Source organism: Nematolebias whitei, chromosome 7 (assembly GCF_014905685.2).
Source record: "Nematolebias whitei isolate Nwh7 chromosome 7, NemWhi1, whole genome shotgun sequence".
In the NCBI taxonomy this organism is placed as follows: Eukaryota; Metazoa; Chordata; class Actinopteri; order Cyprinodontiformes; family Rivulidae; genus Nematolebias; species Nematolebias whitei.
The window spans coordinates 3,101,613-3,121,390 of record NC_056504.1 but is presented as its reverse complement, the minus strand read 5'-3'; the positions used below and the strand labels follow the sequence as shown (position 1 = coordinate 3,121,390).

The window sequence follows — 19,778 nt, the reverse complement described above, 5'->3', positions numbered from 1 at the left end:
GTTGAGAATTAGAGTGCCACATTGATCCACTAATAAATTGTCTATTTTGGCTTGATTGGGTGGTGTGACCTTTATTGGACGTGTGGGCTACACTCTGAAAAAGTCAGGTCCTCTGGACAGATTCTTCTTGTTGAAATGTTTGGGCTTTTATCCAAAGGACTTCTTCAGTCTGAGGAGCTGCAACAAACTCAGTCTCATAAATAGCCCCTTCTTATGGTGGATCAGCCAGTTTGTTGTGGACAGACAGAACCAGCTGTTCACATGATAAAAGAGGACCATCAGCCTAACGATCATTAGTGCCCTGATGGCTGCTTGCTATTCACAGAGGGCTGAGTGATACTAGCAATGACTGTACTGTAAGAGCAGGACAGTTGAACACGGAGGCTCCACCCCTTTTTAACAATGGACGGGTAAAATACACAAGATACTGGTTAAACAGGGATGGAGGCTTCCATGTTCAACTGTCCCCCTTTTACAGTGCATTTATTGCTAGTATCACTCCGCTCTCTGAACAACAAGTGGCCATCAGGGCACTAACCTGCTGACAAGCCTATCAGGGTTTTTTTTCTAGAACTTTATTAACAACACAAAACAGAACAATGCAACAATATACAAATAAAAACTCATCAAGGGTGTCATAACTACATTTCACAAAATAATGAAAGAGAAAAAATAAACATGAAAAAATTAATAAATATAAAACAAAGGAGCGCGACTATATGAAAAACTTCTTGTTTTAATTATAACAATGTTGTATGTGTTGTGAGATGATTCTAGCAGTTTTGCAGTTTTTAATCTACTTAATGAAGAATAGTATGACCTAAAATCATTCATAAAACAGGAAGGAAGGCTTATTATCATTATCCCTCCTCTTACTACAGTGAATGTGATACTTTGCTATAAGTACGACTTTATTTATGGCATCAGAGAAAGCTGAGCTTCAGTTATCCACATAAAGTAAAACAGCATCAGCATGAAAAGAAGGAATGTTAAGTTTGAGATTAATCCAGTTTCTGATGTCTGAACAAACACTTTGTATTGACATTAAACAAAAATGTTCGAGGGATTCATCTTGTGATTTACAAAAGACACATAAATCAACATCAAATTTAAATCTTCTTTGCAGAAACATGGCTACAGGATATATCTTATTTATTATTTAAAATGATTCTCCTTCACTTTAGGAGATTTAGACCATTTGACAAATTTAGAATGAGCAGAAGTCATTCTGGTTTTATGATTTATACTGGGAGGTTAATTATCTGTTTCTGTTTCTGCCTGTTGATTCTGGACCCAGCTTCTGTTTCCCATGGGAGCATCCATCCATCTTCGCAGGGGGGCCGGAGCCCCCCTCAGTCCAACTCAAACTGCAGTTGGGCCACCTCGTCAGATTTGTTTGTCCATTTGATTTGTGATGCTTTATGGTCTGAAACTTTTCTGCACCATTCATATTACTGTCACTATTTTCAGTTCTTATATTATCTGGAGTCACTGAATCTTGTTAATACACCTGGATCTGTCCATCACTGCAACTTTCACTGTTTTTGGGTTCTGAATGATCACATCTTCATTAATGTTTCTCATGGTTCGATTATGGGGGCTAACTGTCACACTGTTAACTCCTGTAATTACACATCAGTCATGAAAAACTCAAGAAAATGTCTGATAATAATGTTGTTACTGCTCTCAGGCATTCAGCCCAACCCTTGACCCCCCCCCCCCCCCCCCACACACACACACACACACACACACTAATTACAGCACACCAAATGACTTTAAAAACATGTCAGGACTTCATTTTCTGCATGTAAAAACACGTAGCCTTCTGATAAAACTTGATGCCTTGAAAATTCTGGTAAGGTCTTCTGGGGCAGATGTAATCTTCATCTCTGAAACCTGGCTCAACAAATCTGTACTGAATAATGACCTGGCAATCAATGGATTTAACATCTACCGCTGTGATCATCAAAAAAAAAAAAACGGGGGGTGGAGTCGCTACACAGCACAACCACTGCTTCACTGAAGGTTCTTAATGACGTTGTTAAAGCACTGAATGCTAAGGATTATTGTGCTGCACTTTTCTTAGACCTGTCTAAAGATTCTGACACTGTGGATCAGAACATCTTGTGTCATAAACGCTCAGAAATCAGTTTCTCAGAACACACTATTGGTTAGTTCTCTAACTATCTTTCAGACCGGAGGCAATGTGTTCAACATAATGGTACTTCCTCCAGTTATTTAACAGTCAACAATGGTGTACCACAAGGCTCAGTCTTAGGACCCACCCTCTTTACAATATATATAGGTAATGTAGGTAAAAACATCCCTGATGCATCCATACATTTCTATGCTGATGACACAGTTGTTTATTGTCGAGCTAAAACTGTTGCTAAAGCTTTCCAGCTTTTGAATTCTGCATTCAACATCATCCAGACAGATTTGTTCCACCTCAAACTTGTCCTAAATGCCGACAAAACCAAAGGGATGTTTTTTTCAAATAGGAAGTTGGTCCCAGCAGATCTTCCTCCGATTTTATCCTCAAATGGTGTCCCCATTGAGTCTGTTGATTCCTATAAATATTTGGGTATCTTGGTCGACTCTCATCTCTCTTTTAAGCTCCATGTGGAAAACTTGGTAAAGAAACTGGAAGTTAAACTGGGTTTCTTTTTCAGAAACAAATCCTGTCTAACCCTGAATGTTAGGAAACACCTTGTATCTGTGACTTTCCTTCCCTCAAATGATTATGGTGACATTATTTACATGAACGCTCCTACAAGAACCCTGCAGATGTTGGATGCTGCAGATGTTGGATGCTGCAGATGTTGGATGCTGTCTATCATGGTGCACTAAGATTCATAACTGGCTGTAACTACCGTACCCACCACTGCACCCAGTATTCACTGGTTAACTGGACATCATTAACTTCACATAGACTCTCCCACTGGTACATCTTCATCTTTAAATCACTTCCTGGTCTGCTGCCTTCATACATCTCCTCCTACATGTCTCTGTGTGAGTGCAGCTACAGCGTGCGCTCTCAGGACATCATTACCTGCAGTGTTCCCTCAGTGAGGACTGAACTAGACAAAAGGACCTTCTCCTACTCCGCTCCTGTTTCCTGGAATATCTTACAAAAAGATCTGAAGCTCTTGACCTTTGACCTCTCTAAATGTCTTTAAGAATCTGTTGGACTCCTGGCAGGGACCAATGCAGACATGTTCCTGTTTTTAGTTTTCTACATTCACCTTAGAATCTAACTGTTTTTGTTACTCTTTTTGCCATCTTATTTGTAAAAAAAAAAAAAAATCTGTATGATTTTTTACAATTGTTTATTGTTGTTGCTGTTGTCCATTGTTGTCATCATTTGTTGAAATCAGGTCTCTCTTGTAAATGAGTCCTCGAGGCTCAATGGGATTTACCTGTAGAAATAAAGGTTGAATGAAAAAAAAGGTTTCTTGAAGGAATCTTTGTTATAATCAGTAAATCCTTTGTCTCAAACATTCATTGATAATCTTATTACATTTGAAGTCAACTAAGTTACAGTTATTTAGTTTTAATGTGGGCATCAAATCATCACCTTTGAATATATAATAATTTTAATCCATTGAATCAGCTGTTGGTCAGGTTACTTCTTGTTGTGCCATTAGCTCTAAAATAGTTACTGAATCAAGTGCTTACTTATGTAGGTTAAACTAGACGTTTAACAACTGTTAAAATGCACCAGAATGCAGGAAATGACATCTACTTTATTCAAAATTTTCTGGGGGAGGATTCCCAGCACCCCCCCCCCCCCCCCCCCCCATTACAAATGCTTCTGACACCATTGGCCAACATGTTGCTAAACAAGTACACATGGTGTCGTATGGTGTTCAAGGTGCGTTCAACTTAACTCTGTCTTTATGATTTGCATCAACAAGAGGACAAAGCATTTATAGTTCTATGAGCATTTGGATTTTTAAACATCAAAATACACTTGATAGAATTTGAAGTATATTTACTGTGTTAATTTATTCTGTATTTTGACAGATTATGGTGATTCTGGGTCGTGATGATGGGGCCCTTGAAGATTGTTGCCCAGGTTACATTGAAGAGTTAATCTGGCCCTGCCCCTCCCCACCTTGTAGATCACTATCACTTCAAGCTACACGTGTAAATTGGCCCCCTGGTAAAAAAAAAAACCTATGAGACTTGCGAAATCGACCTACATGTATTTTGAGTGTACGTCAACCTTTTTATTGTGTATAAAGCAAACAGTCACATAGAAAAAATATGTGTCCTCAGTTTATTCTGTTTATGTGAACTATAGAGTGTGACAGATGTGTGTGTCAACATCACCCTTTAATTAGCTTTGAGAGGAAATGGGTTCGGAATTTTTTCTTTCACTGCCGATATGATTTATATTGTGTGTGTGTGTGTGTGTGTGTGTGTGTGTGTGTGTCCAACTTTGTAAAACCTTTGCAGTTTGTGAATATGTAAACATTTCCTCATTCCTGGGGTACTGAGGACGAGGGTGTGGTGGTTTACCTTTGAGCCACCTCAGCTCGGTCATGACATAGGCTGGTACGCCGCTTAAACACCACTGAGGTCACCGCTTGACTGTAAACACAGCTTATCATCACATACCTGAGTGACAAGCCAAGGTGAAGATGAGGTGGAGTGCATGGGACATGTGGCTACAGGTCTGAAGAGAGACAAGTCTGACTGTACATCACATCCCACTGGGTCCTGAACAGATAGAAGTAGCTGTTAGTCAGCTGGAAGCTTTTAGTTTGACTACTCATTATCACCTGCCACTGAAAGCAAAGGGAAGTGTATTTGCTGATGCCAGAGTTTATTTTATTTATTTATTTTTGTCTGTACAATAAAGAAAATATCTCATGAACCACTGGGCAGATTTTATTAAAACTGGTTTGATGTGGTAAGAAGCTGATCTACAACTGACTGACTTCTGTGAGATTTGTGCCTTAAACCTCGCCATAACTTTTAGAATCCATTCTGGCTGAACGTTAGTAAATTATCTCAAAGTACTAGGCACATTTTAAGTTCAAGTTTATTTACAAAAAAAAATAAATTAAATTCAAATCAACAGATGTTGGCAAAATTGCTGTACATTAAATAGTAAGCAAGCATTACTAAAGCACGAGACCATAAAAATAAATAAACAAATAAAAATAAACATTAAAAATAAAGAAGAATCTTGCAAAACACAAAATAAGTAATAAAACAACAAAACACTAAATATTGGGGGAGTTGGAAAAACAATTACTTTCACGACAAATTAACACCCCGTCATCGGTGGGCACAGCTAATCAAAAAGTTAGATTGACTTGGGAGTCCCAAGTCAACTGTTGTCCCCACTAAGCAGTGCACTCCTTTAGTGGACCAACTAGTTTGCTGGTGATAAGATGGTCACCAGCATTATGGTTGGCTGGTCATTAACCCCGGATTGAGAATATGTTGTGGTTTCACTCCTGTTTGGTATCAGTCAGACCTCCATTGCACGACTACAACTGGTCCAGAATGCAGCAGCCTGATTTTTAACCAGTACAGGCAAAAGAGAGCACATTACACCAGTTTTGGCCTCCCTGCACTGGTTACCAGTTCACTTTCGAATCCAGTTCAAAATACTGATGTATGTCTACAAATCACTGAACAGTGTTGCTGTTTTAAGTGCTCTATAAATAAAGTGGTATGGTATTAATAACGTTGCAAAAAGGAGCCATAAGAGTAATCAATAAGGTCGGTTATTTGGATCATACGCACCATTCATAAAATCTAAGCTGCTAAAATTTGTTGACATGGTGGAATTACAAACAGCTGTTATCTTGTTTAAAGCAAAAATGATTTCTTACAAGAAACATTCAAAGCTTTTTTCAAAACAGGAAGGACTTTAAAACTCAAGGGAAAAAGGTGAATTTAAAACTTTAGAATTTAGAACCACAAGAAAAATGTTTTGCACATCAGTACGTGGGGTGAAGCTGTGGAACGGTTGGATCATGGAAATCAAGCACGGTGCAAACATAAAACATAAAACATCATTTAAGAAGATGGTCATCACTGCATATCAATGTGGGAAATAATACTGCTATAATCAATACTGTTAACATTTAATGAATTTATCAGTTATTACTGCATCCTGGTATATTGATCTAGAAAGAATTTTAACATGTTCAAAAGTTATTGATGCGTGATCATATGGCATGTGAATATGAATGCATGCCAGTTATAGATATGGACATATAAAATACTAACTAAAAAACAAATGTTATGACCAAGTTACCATGAATAGTAAATTACTGGATGATACTGTAGATGTAAGAGGGGTGGGTGTAACAATAAGTTCAATAAAGTTGATGGTTCCACAGGTTCTCCCTCCCCTACAGCTGAGTGTGGGTGTCATCCTTTATCTTTTGACTCTCACGTCACTAACATCACTCGGTCTGCATATTTTCATCTTCGAAACATCGACCGTCTCCGTTCAGTCCGTACCCCCACCAGCACAGACATCCTGATCAATGCTCCAGTCACCTCTCCATTAGTCTACTGTAACTCGCTCCTCTCAGATCCTCCTCTCAAAATCATCCCTAAACTCCAGCGTGTTCAAAACACAGCTGCTCAGATCATCACCAGAACTAGGTCCAAGGAACGCATCAGCCCGTCCTGAAACATCTTCACTGGTTACCCATAAAATATCACATCGACTTCAAGGTTCTCCTCCTCACTTTCAGAGCTCTCCATAACTTGGCACCTCTGTACCTCGCTGATCTTCTTATCTGTTACACACCTGCCCCAAGTCTTGGCTCCTCCCTCTCCATCTCTGCGTTACACCTCCTGGGACTCTCTTCCACAGCACATCCGTAATTCTGATTCTTTGCTCTCATTTAAATCCAACATTAAAACTCACTTTTTCAAACTTGCTTATTCTGTTTAATGTCATTATGTATTTTATCATTATTAGCAGTTGATTTTATTGATATCTGTATTTTATTGTTTTATTGTCTTTGTATTTCTTGTTCGGTGACCTTGAGTGTTTTGAAAAGCTCCTTCAAATAAAATGCATTATTATTATTATTATAAATATACTATATTACTGTTCCTTTTAATTCAGCTTGCTTTTGTTTTAAATTTATTTTCTTTTTATATAACTTTGTTAATTCTTATATTATACTACGTTCAATAAAGTTAAACTCAAACTCAAAGTTTATGGCAATAACCAAAGCAGACATGTTCCTGTTTTTAATATTATACATTGCTTTACGATCTAGCTGTTTTTGTTTCGGGGTTTTTTTACGCCATTTTCTTTCATTTGTTCTTATCAATTTATAAGCTTTATTTTATGATTGTCCACTGTTGTCATCATTCTTTGTTAAAATCAGGTCTCTTGTAAATGAGTCCTCTAGAGTCAATGGGACTAACCTGCATAAATAAACCAACAAAGTCCATGCTCACTAATCCAGGTATAGAGGGTTTGGGGGAAGAATCAGTTTTGTGTTGTGTGTTTCCTTGGCTGATGAAGCCTTCTGGATGGAAGGTGAAATGTTTCAGCACACACACAAAAAAAAAACTGTCCAGATGACCTGACTGAAAAATGTTGGATTGTAAATAAAGGTTGAATGAATGCACGGCGGGGGGGGGGGGGGGGATTTTTTTCTGCCTTGGGTTTTCCAGCGCGAGCGATAAGAACATTTGTTCTTGTCTGCTTAATTAACTGCTGTCTTTGTTGGTCGAGTTCTTTAGAGTACTCAACTAAAACGAGATATTTCGGGTAAAATAAGAGTTTCACTGTGGATCGGCTCAACCCGGAAACCCTCGGAAACCCTCGGACACGCTCGGAAACCCTCGGACACGCTCGGAAAAAGTCGTGCGTCTCGGATGATCCCCAGGTGGGCGGAGCTTAGTGGGAGGAAACGGTACAGCTCGAAGAGCATCCACAGCAGGCAGCTCGTGCACTGGTAATGTTCAACGCTACTATCCTTGTTTTGAAGACACAGAGAGAAGTGTGTGGAGGAAAACTTCGGTGTCTGACATTATTTAACCAGCTAAAAAGCATCAACTTCTCTTGAATGATTCAGTTTGTAGACATTTGCGTGAAGAGCGCGGAGGTGACGGTTTCAGAGCAAACTGCCGCAGGATGGAGACGCAGATACATGTGCCCGTCGGCTCGCCGGTAATCAGGAAAATCCACGTGTTTGTGGATGAACACAACGTGACGGAGGGAGCTTTACAGCTCATTAAGGAACTGAGACCGTCGTGGGAGCCGAGCAGCGTCAACACGAAGGTAAAACTTCCACGAAACTAGCTGAATGCTAGTTGGGCTAGCTGAGACTGACAGCTGTACGCACGAGCAGGACGAGGCCGTGGAAACAAGTCCATGTGTTTAACAAACCCTGCACCACCAGCTTCACTTCCCCCCCACATGCTGTCAGTTTCACTGTCAACAAGCTGAACCCTTCAAAACCTAAAGCTGCTCTGAATTTCAGCTGTTTGTTGAAACTAGACAAGAAAACAGCTGAAGTTCAGAGGAGCAGCCGTCCTTCACCTGCTCCTCCACTTTGACTCACACAGTGAAATGCAGTGATTCTGCAGACAGTGCATGGACCTCTAGCTGTTCTTGCTGCAGCCTGGTGTCTGCTGTCAAGCTGCTCCACACAGATACAAAGATTAAAGCACCAACTTACAACCTGCGACGGACTGGGTCAGGTGGTCACCAGAGTGGATTCAAACTGGTCTCTGGCTAAACAGCAGTCACCTGTTGCCAGGTGCAGCATTTTCACAATCATCTGGAAATCTGTCATTTCCAGGAGCACACAGCCATCAGGTGTGTTTGTAATACACCTGATGGCTGTGTGTAACACACCTGATGGCTGTGTGTAACACACCTGATGGCTGTGTGTAACACACTTGAGGGCTGTGTGTAACACACTTGAGGGCTGTGTGTAACACACTTGATGGCTGTGTGTAACACACCTGATGGCTGTGTGTAACACACCTGATGGCTGTGTGTAACACACTTGAGGGCTGTGTGTAACACACCTGATGGCTGTGTGTAACACACTTGTTACCAGCTATCGTTTGCATTATTTTCTGTGTGGATAAACATTTCTACTAACTGTGACGTGTTTATGAGGAAAACAATAATTTTGGAAAGGCGGTGTTACCGTGTGGACAGGGCCTGAGTTCAAGCTTATCGTTTTGTGGCTGTATCAATGGCAGATCTTTAGCGTGTATTGTGGTTTAGGATCGTTCTTGTTGAAGGACAGGACTGTTCCCTCATAGCAGGGATTTCTGTGCATCGGTCTTTGTGGTCAACCATGTGTGGAATGTCAGACGTGAGCGTCAGAGATGCAGGCACCAAGAATTTATCATTTTGGCTGTAGTTTTTTAACAGTGGATGTTAAAGGAGTTTCTTCATCCATTTTTATGTTAATGAGTGGTTTTTCTAGTTGGAGAAGATAAAAATAAAAGAAACATTGCTGTGCATCCTATCAAGGTTTTACCAGCAGTTTGTTCATCAGTTTTAAGACCATGCGTCAGAAAGGCTGTGCATTATGTAATCACCAGTACAACTTCTCCACTGAGATGATATCTGAGGGCTGAAGGCTCGCATGATGCTGAGTACACATACTTTTTTTATGACACCTTATGTCATGCAGGTCAGATCTGCGAGTCTTCTTTTGGCACTAATGGCAGTTTAAGAAAAAAGCAAGTTTATTTAAAAGCTCTACCACCAGCAGCAGCAGCCCTTTCATACCCGGTGATTGGGATGCTTTGGTGTCCCTTTCTGTCTTGATTATGTCACCTGCCATACAGTGCAGCAGAGTTGGGTTCAACAAACCCGAAAAGGAAGAAGCAAGTAAAGATAATCCATGGATGGATGGAATTTATTTATATCTCAGTGTATGACTGAACAAACCCAAGAAGGTTCGTTGATTACAAAAGTTCAATAGAAAGGTATCTAGAAAAACTACACAATAAATTAAGAGTTTTATTTATTAATTTGTGAAGCTTTTTCAACCTGCTGAGGTCACATCTCTTGAAAGGGAGGCCTGGGTCTGAAGGCAGCCTAACAGGCAAGTTATTGTACTGTGGGAGGAAACCAGAGTACCCAGAGAAAACCCACTAGTGTTCTAGTATAAACAGTAATTCCAGTACGTTGATCATTTTGCTTGCTCCGTAACCAGTACTGTAAGTCTTAATTCTCTATTGTGGGTCAGTCTAAAGACCATTACCAGTCATGTTTGTGCTGCCACTGCAGTATGTGGACTCATGTTTCGGTTCTTCCTCTTCCAGTTTTTCACTGATGGAACCACCAACAAGCTAGTGGGCTGCTATGTGGATGACAGTCCTGAGGATGTGGTCCTGGTCCGAGTGTATGGAAACAAGACAGAGCTAATTGTGGACAGAGATAATGAGCTCAGAAGCTTTCAGGTAAAGTTGATGTGTTGTTGAGCTTACCTCAGGGAATCATCGGATGTTTCAGAATAAGCTCTCTGATCTAAATTCTCTCTCTCTCTCTGACCTCGTCTCCAGGTGCTGCATGCTAACGGTTGTGCTCCACGCCTCTACTGCACTTTTCAAAATGGCATCTGCTATGAGTTCATGCAGGGAGATGCTCTCCGGCCTCAGGATGTTCGAGATCCAACCTTGCTTCGGTCAGAATTAAACTCAGTTGTAATATTTTTAAACGTTTGGTTAAGAGTAGATCGAGCTTTTTTGGTGTCGGCTTTCTGCAGATAATTTTACACACTGGTTGTATGATTGGAGGGTCCATCCTGGAATCATGTCTGAAATATTTCTAGACCAGGGCTATTCAACTAAATTGTTCAGGCGGCCACAGTTACTGAAAGCCAAGAGCTCAGGGGCTGGACATCCAGCAGTTATTGTCATTAAGTACCGGTAAGTTTGTTTTATGGTTTCAAATCTAGTTTTTTTTTAAACATGAACCCATTGGTGGGCCAAACTGAACTCCCTGTTGGGCTTGATTTGGCCCCCGGGCCACCAGTTGAATAGCCAAGTTTTAGACCATTTTGTAGTCCGTTACAGATTTGGAAGTATGGAGGATGTGTGCTTGATTTATTTCAGTAGTTTGTGGAGGGGTTGGAACATTTAGGCGCCACACAATTCATGACAGTCGTGTTAGAGTAGTGATGCAGTTAAAGGATTCTTATCACATCTTGAATATCAGTTTTGTGAATAAATATCAGGAGGCAGCAGGTGAGCTTATGATGTTCATCTAAACAAAAGTAAAACTTCATAGACATAAACAGAAGTTTTCAAATTAAACTGACCATTTTTTTCCTTAAATAAACACTGAATTATAAATTTCCATAGCTAATAAAGATTGCACAATGATGTATGCCATCAGAAAGCAATGCCAGGCTGCAGTCCAACAATTAGCACAGATGTGAGGAGACATGGTTGTGCCAAATAAGGACTCAAGGTAATTTTTATTGTCATACCAGCTCACATTTGTCTGTTTTACGGTACGAAATTTGAACTCTGACAGCTGAAACTGTTTCTGAGCCTGGTGGTCTTGCTCTGAATGCTCCTCAGCTGCCTGCTTGAGGGAATGGGCTGGAACAGACTGTGTGCAGGATGAGTGCAGTCCTTCATGATGCAGAGCGCCCTCCCCCTGCATTGTGAAGTGTAGAGGTCTGAGGTGGTGGGAAGGCTGCTCCCCACAGTCTTCTGTGCAGCCTTAACCACCCTCTGCAGAGCCGTCCTTTCAGCAGCTGTGCAGCTGCCGTGCCACACGGCGATGCAGGTGCAGGGAACGTTCTGCACTCAGAGATAGAAGCTCCTGAGGACACAGCTCCCAAGTCCAGCTGTCCGCAGCTTTCTGAGGAAGTAGAGATGCTGGTGGGCCTTGACCAAACAGGAAGTGTTGGCTCTCCAGGATCTAAATGAGAACATGAGAACGTGGCTCGATTACAACATGCCTACTGTACTTTCTGGTCTGTAAGCCGTTACTTTTTGCACAGGCTTTGAACCCCGCAGCTTAAACATTGGCTGCAGCTGATTTATGGATTTAAATTATTTTCTTTTCTTTTTCTGACTTGCTGACGCACTTCAGGCCACCAAAAACATTTAGCATCATCACACTCGAGCACTTGCATAACTGCCCGATGCACGTCCCTCTTGGAGGGTGGGTCCTGGTAACTCATTGAGACTCCCTGTATAAATAAAGGTGAAAATAAATAAAAACCTGACCATTGAAATGACTGAACAGGCCACAGTCGAACCAATGAAACCGGGGGGTATTTCTCCTCTTGCAGCAGGAGAAATACAGTGATCAATGACTTCCTGGTAGGCTACTCTAGTTTTTCTAAATAAGCCGTGTTACCAGCACTGTTCACAAAAAGAATTACTAACATATTTGTGTATGTTACTGGTACATACTGGAGCATTCTGTGGTCCATTGTGGTCAGATGGTCTCAGGGAGGGATTATGGGTATAATTTATGTTCAATGTTAATCATTTCAGTTAGCTGTTTAGCATTGTTCTTTTAGTGGTTAGTCTGTTATTAGCCTAGTTTATGTGTTTATCATGTGTTAGTTTGTGTTCGGCCATTCAGTAGAGTAACCATGAGTGAGGGAGGTAGTTGTCATGAACACCGGGGGGGTTCACTCTGTCTGTGTTTCACTGGGATTAACCTGTATCAGTGGGATTAACCTGTATCAGTGGGATTAACCTGTATAAATAAAGGTTGAATGAATGTGTGTGTTGAACAGTAAGATAAAGTTTATAAAACGCCATCTGGTGGTTGATTGTTGATCTACAACCAGAGCTGCACATCTGTCAGTAGCTGTGCTGCCGCTCATGTTACGACGTGAACACTTGCAGCTTGTATACAAGCAATATATGTACAAAATTATTTATCTTTTTAAATTTAGTGTGAGTGGCCTATAGTCACGTGCGCTTTATACACTGTAAAGTATGGTATACCAGACAAGCTACGATAACTTGACATGGCCAGTAGAACCTGTACAAGCCCAACAGAACTGAGCAGCAGCTACGCTGCTAACGTTCATTAAGTGGCTGTGCAGAATATAGTCAACAAAATCTGTTTTAACATTTGAAAGTTGATTCAGAATCTTTCATGTCCGTGATACAATGCATCTTAAAATAGATTATAACCCTCACCAGTGTTTCCCCACCATTATACAAGCGGGGTGCCCCACCCGTCAACAGAACTGAGCACCCCACCTACCAAACCGACCCCACCCCCGGCACTGACATAGCGCTAAGCTAGCGGCGTGCAATACAGTCACTCTAGCTAAAAAGCTAAAGCTGCCTCTTCCCTCATGCTGAATGCCCCCCCGCTGCCCTCGCTCAAAAACTTGGTACAAGCTGTGCTCAGACATGTCTCCGTCCCCCCCATCAACAAAAATCATGGATGAGATGAGCACCTCGCCATGGCAAGTTAACCAACTGCTCACTTTCTTTGTCTGTAAGCGTGACGTCCTTTGGAGCAGTACTACGTTATCATAGCAGACCAAAGAAGTTTTTGTTATGCTCTTCTTGTAGTGAGTATACTTTGAAATGTGGTCTTGTTGACCAGCCGCTCTTTTCTCCTTCTCTCAGGTTGATAGCCAGGGAAATGGCTCGCATCCATGCTATCCATGCCCACAATGGCTGCATCCCCAAATCCAGCCTTTGGATCACGATGAGGAAGTATTTCTCTCTTGTGGCCACAGAGTTCACTGAACAAGCCTCCAACATCAGGTGACGTCCCACTCCTGTGCTGACTCTAATTTGTGGAGCTGCGTTGACTGTTTCTGGTGATGTAAAGGTTTCACGAAGTGCACGTCAATGTAGCTGTAAAATGAGTTTCCTTTGTTCTACAGCTGTTACTGTCCCTGAACCCCAGTAGGTCAGTGGTGTAGCACTTTGGGTTAGTTTGCTAAATTAAAAATTGACTGAACACATTCTGTTGGTAAAGATGATGTTTTAATGGAAAATGGAGATGTAACTGTGCTCATAATATAAATGTATGATTGATTATGTACTAAGACTTCTTTTACATCCAAAAGAAGTCCAGACTTAACGTTGTTGGATACTGCTTATGCAGTTTAGCCAAACTTAATTAAAAACATATCAGTAATGAAGTTTCATCAATGAAACCTTTAAATATTATAACGTTTTTCTCCTTTTTGCATATCTGCATTACTTTTGAGTAGTATGTTGGAGACTTGTCTATAAAAACTACGCCTCTTCTCTTTGCATGTCTGACACACCAGCATCGAAGCCTTATCCTCGTCAACTCCAGGTTGCCTCAGTCTTATCGGTCACGTTAAATTCTGTGGCATGAATGTAGTGACTTTAAAGTGTCACATGTATATGCCATGTATATACTTTTTCTCTCAAATATTGTTCACAACTTTGTGTAAATCTGGGTTAGTGAGCCTTTGTTGGGGTAATCCATCCACCTCACAGGTGTGGCATATCAAGATGCTGATTAACAGCATGATTACCTTTTTTAGACAGACAACAAAAAAGTACAATAAACAAGAATATACAACAATTAAATGAATTAAAAAAACTAGTGTAATAAAACAATAAAATCAAAGTGTCATAAAAACAAGGTAAAATACTAAAAAGAAAAACATTTGCTTCTATTTTTCTAGTGACCCTATCAAATGTTTAAAATCCCTTAAAGAGGTCAAAGTGGACAGCTTCAGATCTTGTTGCCAGGTGTTCCAGGTTGCAAGAGCTGAGTAGGAAAAGGCCTTTCTGCCGAGTTCAGTCTGCACTGAGAGAACGCTGCAGGTAATGATGGCCTGGGAGCGCACGCTGTAACTGCACTGACGACATGACAAGTGGGAGGAGATATAAGAAGGCAGCAGACCAAGGAGGGATTTATAGATTAACATGAACCAGTGTGAGACTACGTGTAGCTAATGATGACCAACTGACCAGTGAGTACAGGGTGCAGTGACGGTACGGTAGTTACAACCAGTTATGAATCTTAGCGTGCCATGGTGGACAACATCCAACATCTGCAAGCAGCTGGCAGCAGCATTCATGTAAATATTGTCACCTGAGTCAATGGCTGGTAGGAAAGTTGCAGTTACAAGGTGTTTTCTATCATTCAGAGTTAAGCAAGATCTATTTCTGAAAAATAAACCCAGTTTTAATTTCACTTTATCAAGTTTTCAATATGTGGTTCACTTGCGCTTGTCGAGGTCGGACTCTTTTCCCCTCCCCTCCCTCTCCGCTTTGCTTTGCTGCTCTGTCTGTCTGTGAAACTGCTTCTGAGCCTCTCTTGCATTTCTTCCGAACCATAATTATGGGCTTGATTTGATCAGTTCGTCCCTCGACACAATTGATAACATTTTTTCGAAGAGAAGACAGGCTTTAGGCGAGCCGATTTGCCCTGTTGGCACGCACGCAGCTGGATATCCCATCGACTTGATGATGTGTCTATTCTCTGCTGCCATCTGTGGATTTTAAGGATGCATATTTAATTGGATTTATGATAACTGTTTCCTGCTCTTTGGATTCAGCTGGTTTCTGGTTTTATCTACAATCAAGGAAGTCGTCGGCAGCAAATCACGCTGCTTGCCTTTATGAAGGCTTGGTTTGTGCCTCGAGTACCCAGACTCATATGCTTTGGGCAGAATGGATCAGATCTTGGGGATTTTACTCAGGCACGTTCCATCGGTGTGGCCATGTAATTTGGACATTTTGGAACCAAGTGGACCAACTCAAGGTAGATGTCATTAAGCTCTGCCTGTCCCTAAAACAACTGTGTGTTTATCTGAATTTGGCTCCTCTGGCTGGCCTTGAAGGCCATCTTATCTGAATTCGCCTGGAGAACATGTGATCTGATGTTCACCACCACCCCCGAGGAATTTCCAACTGATAACAAAGAGGAAGCCAGCTGATTAAACATTGATTCATCATTTCAGGCCTCTTGATTTGTCCTTGGCATTCCTCCACATCCCTCAAGAATGTTTACGGATCTCACCGGAGGAAAGTGGTTGATTATTCCATCCTTATCAGAACTCTTACAGTGCCCTCGAGAGCCTCCAAAGACATTGCTCACCGCTCTCCCTCCTCTGTGGAATGTCTACGTCACTATGTGCTTGTTTGTGCGAGGTGTTTTTTAATATTAGAGTTTTTCTTCTCAGCCAAGAAGAAAAAGTCTGATAGGGATTTTTTTGCCTCCAATTCCTACATGTGTCCAGTTTCACTACTTTTTGTCTGTCTGAACAGATCTCACTTGTAAATGAGTATTCTAGGCTCAATGTGACTTATCTGTCTAAATAAAAGTTGAATGGATGAATAAAAGAAAGATATGCATCAATTAAAATTCCCAAGTATTTGTAAGAGTCCACAAACTTAGTAGGAGCTCCATGCATGTATGAGACAGGAGGAAGAGTTGCTAGCACCGACTTTCTGTTGGAAAACAACGTCCCTTTGGTTATATCAGCATTTAGAACCAGTTGGAGATGGAATAAGTCTGAATGAATGATGTCAAATGCAGACTGTAGAAGCTGGAAAACCTTGGCAAGTGTTAGCTCAACAATAAACAATTGTATTGTCAGCATAGAGATGCCAAGAGGCATCAGGAATGCTTTTGTCCTACATTACATACATAAATTGTAAAATGAGTGTGTCCTATAATTGAGCCTTGTGGCACACCATTAGTGGCCACTAAATAGCTAGACGAACTACCATTGTGTTGTACGCATTACCTCTAACCTGTTAGATAGTTGGAAAACTAGCCAACAGTGTGTGTGATCTGAACCGATCTCTGAGATCTTATGACATAAGATGTCATGATGTACAGTATCAAAAGCTGTAGACAGGTCTAAATAAATGCAGCACAGTAACCCTTAGCATCCAGTGCTTCATCATCATTAAAAACCTTTAGCAAAGCTGTCATTGTGCTGTGTTGTTCCCCGTGTTCTGACTGAGACCTGAAGAAGACCAGACTGAGTCTGATGTAAAAGGAGCAATAAGAGCTGAGTGGATTAGGGATTCTGACGCAGCAGATGTTTGTTTAGCTCTGGATCACTTGACTTTGTGTCCTGGTAACAGAATGCTTCTCATTTACACAAACCTTTCGACATTTGTCACTGCACAAAATTATCTCTGTAGTTTATTAAAAACTCAACATTGTTTCAAGGAATGCATGTCACTCACCTACATTAATACGGAGTTTTAAACTAAAGTAATTTGATCTTGAGAAATGAGACCTATAGCTGTTTTCCTCAAACCTTGAAAATAACTGCATTTTAATATAATATTTTTGATTATTCACATGATCTGTTGGAACTTGGAGTATGTGTTGTTAATAACTCTCAGCTACTACCATATCAAATTTTATGATAGTCTGTAAAATTCACAAGTTTTAGCCATTTTGGTGTAAACAGAAAAGGTCAATAAGCTGTGGCAGCCATCTTGAATTGGGTTGTAGATATACAGCTATTTAATTCTAGTTTAAAATTCATGAAAGACCATCTAGTAGTTTGAGATAAACAATGATTATTGCTACATTTGAAGCAAAGATTTGTGCGCTTGACATGTGAGTTGCACTCTAAACTACATTTTAGCTCAGTTTCTTAAGACGTTAAAGCCGATGCAATGTTTTCTACGCTCAGCTAATTGTGGCTGTCGTCTTGATCTGGGTTGAGTTTAACAGTTGTACGTGTACTTCCAGTTTCATTCAGATTTGTCCATTGATGTCTGAGAAATTTTGCTAACAAAGGTTTGATTCCAATAAGTAATGCTTGTTTTAAACAGTTCTCATTTAATCACTTCGTGCTCAAAGCACATGTTGGGGATTAGTCTCAGCGACCGAAGACATTTTTCACATATTCAGCTGTTTTTGTGTTGCAAAGAGTGCCTTGCTGTGGTGGCCATCTTGAAGAGAGTGTGCCTGAAAGTTAGTCATTTGGAGAGGTTTACCCAGTGAATAGTTTCCCAACGTTTCTTTAAAATCTATTAATTGATTCATTAGATATTTTGCTAACAGGACAGTCAGTAACAAGCTCCCTACAAGCAGCTAAAGAGTGATGAGCTGAGGGTGAGCTCTGAGATCAGTCTTCAGAGGAGGGCTGTGTCCTGTCAGGTTTACTGTGGATTAGGCTCCATAAGTCCATTAGAGTCCGTTCAGGACTCTGCTCAGAAACACTAACTCGCTCTTTTAACTCGGGGCCCAATTTCACTTAGAGGACACTTAAAGGTATAGTTCAGACATTTTAAAGTGGGGTTCTAGAAAAAGATTAGGAACAAATCTTACCTGTAGTTTTGAACAGGCTCAGTGGAAGTCTAATCCGAAGGTGTTTCCATTGCATAATAGTAAAAGTAATGCAAAGTAAACTGTGGTGTAAATGTTTTTAAAGTAGTGATTGACTGAACTGTTAAGGTTTTAAAGATTAAGATTGTGTTCAAACTAGCATCCCACTGGTCTGCAGCTGTTGCCGACTAGTTTGTGAACAGCATTCTTAAAGAAGTGTCGGTACTGAAAGGGGTCCGGTCTCCTCGCTTGAGACAAAGTTTGCAACATATACAGATTGTTTTTACAACAAACTGGACTTATGAAGCGTTTCTACTTAATTTATGTAATTCTAGAGCAACTGCAGTTTTCATCCACCTGCAGGAGCTCTCATTATAACAGAAACATCTGAGGCTTCATGCCCCAATGTGCAAGTCCCAAACATCATTAATATTAAATCAAGTGATGGGGAAACTGGTCAAAACTCTCCACCATCTTCATTTCAAATGTTTACTCCTGCAGAGTTGAGGCGGCTGCCAAGGTGGAAACAAAGTGGGTATGATGTGGGTGGAGATGACCAACAAATTAATGTGCAAGACCTAGAACAGTTTTACAAGTGTTCACACAAACAGGGGCTATGATTTTCAACAACTTAGAGGTGTAAAGTGCAAAGCTAGTGCCGTGCAACACAGACGCGCTAGCTAAAAAGCTACAGAGGTAGAGTTCCATTTCCCTCACACCGAGCCATCCCCTCCCACACAAACACACACAAAAAGTGCAACACAGAGATATATTCATCTCCGACCCCCCCCCCCCCCCCTCGTCACCTCGTCAACAAAAATCGCGGAAGATATGAGCACCCTGCCAAGGCAAGTAAACCAGAGCAAACTCTGCTGTACGGTCCTACTGTAAGACAGCAGCAGTCTACTCCAGACCTGAGGCTGCTCAGGTCCTGCTGAGAAACGTGTGTCAGACAAGTCACGACAGTGACACAAATGCCCTTTTTGCACTGCCCCTAATCAGCCCTGCTCAGCCTGGCTCAGCTCAGCCTGGCTCAGCTCAGCCTGGCTCAGCTCAGCCTGGCTCTGCTCAGCCTGGCTCAGCTCAGTCCTGCTCAGCCTGGATCTGCACCTGCACTTTAGGATCGATTCTGGAGGCGTGTCCAGAATCCAAGTCCTGCTAATGAGAGTTCTGTGATGAGTTCAACTCAAAGCAGTCTGCTCCTCAGATAAATATTAAAATATTATTTTTATATATGAATGTTTCTGTTCAGTTCCTGAGACGACTTCTGTTGTGACTTGGTGCTTTATAAATAAACAGAACTGAATTAAATCTGATGAACCAGATTCTACAAAAACATCTATATTTAAATCTGAAAAAGTTAAGTCTGGTCCTCTGGACATTCAAAAAACAAACAAACAAAAATGTAGAAAAGTTTCTTCTTTCATCTGAAAGACTTCTTCAGTCTGAGGCGCTTATTCAGCTCAGTCTTATATAAACAGCTATGAGCTGAATAAGCTCCTCAGACTGAAGAAGTCTTTCAGATGAAAGA

General features: G+C 41.0%; 1 protein-coding gene across 1 annotated transcript in view; it reads left to right on the top strand.

Moving 5' to 3' along the window:
* The first annotated feature begins 8,121 nt into the window (after positions 1 to 8,121).
* etnk2 (ethanolamine kinase 2) overlaps positions 8,122 to 19,778 on the top strand; it is a 32,347-nt gene continuing 20,690 nt past the window's right edge. The window contains exons 1-4 of the mRNA XM_037678543.1: positions 8,122 to 8,278; positions 10,291 to 10,428; positions 10,531 to 10,652; positions 13,585 to 13,725. Coding sequence (XP_037534471.1) covers positions 8,132 to 8,278; positions 10,291 to 10,428; positions 10,531 to 10,652; positions 13,585 to 13,725 — 548 coding nt within the window. The 5' untranslated portion in view covers positions 8,122 to 8,131. The remainder of the gene's footprint in view (positions 8,279 to 10,290; positions 10,429 to 10,530; positions 10,653 to 13,584; positions 13,726 to 19,778) is intronic.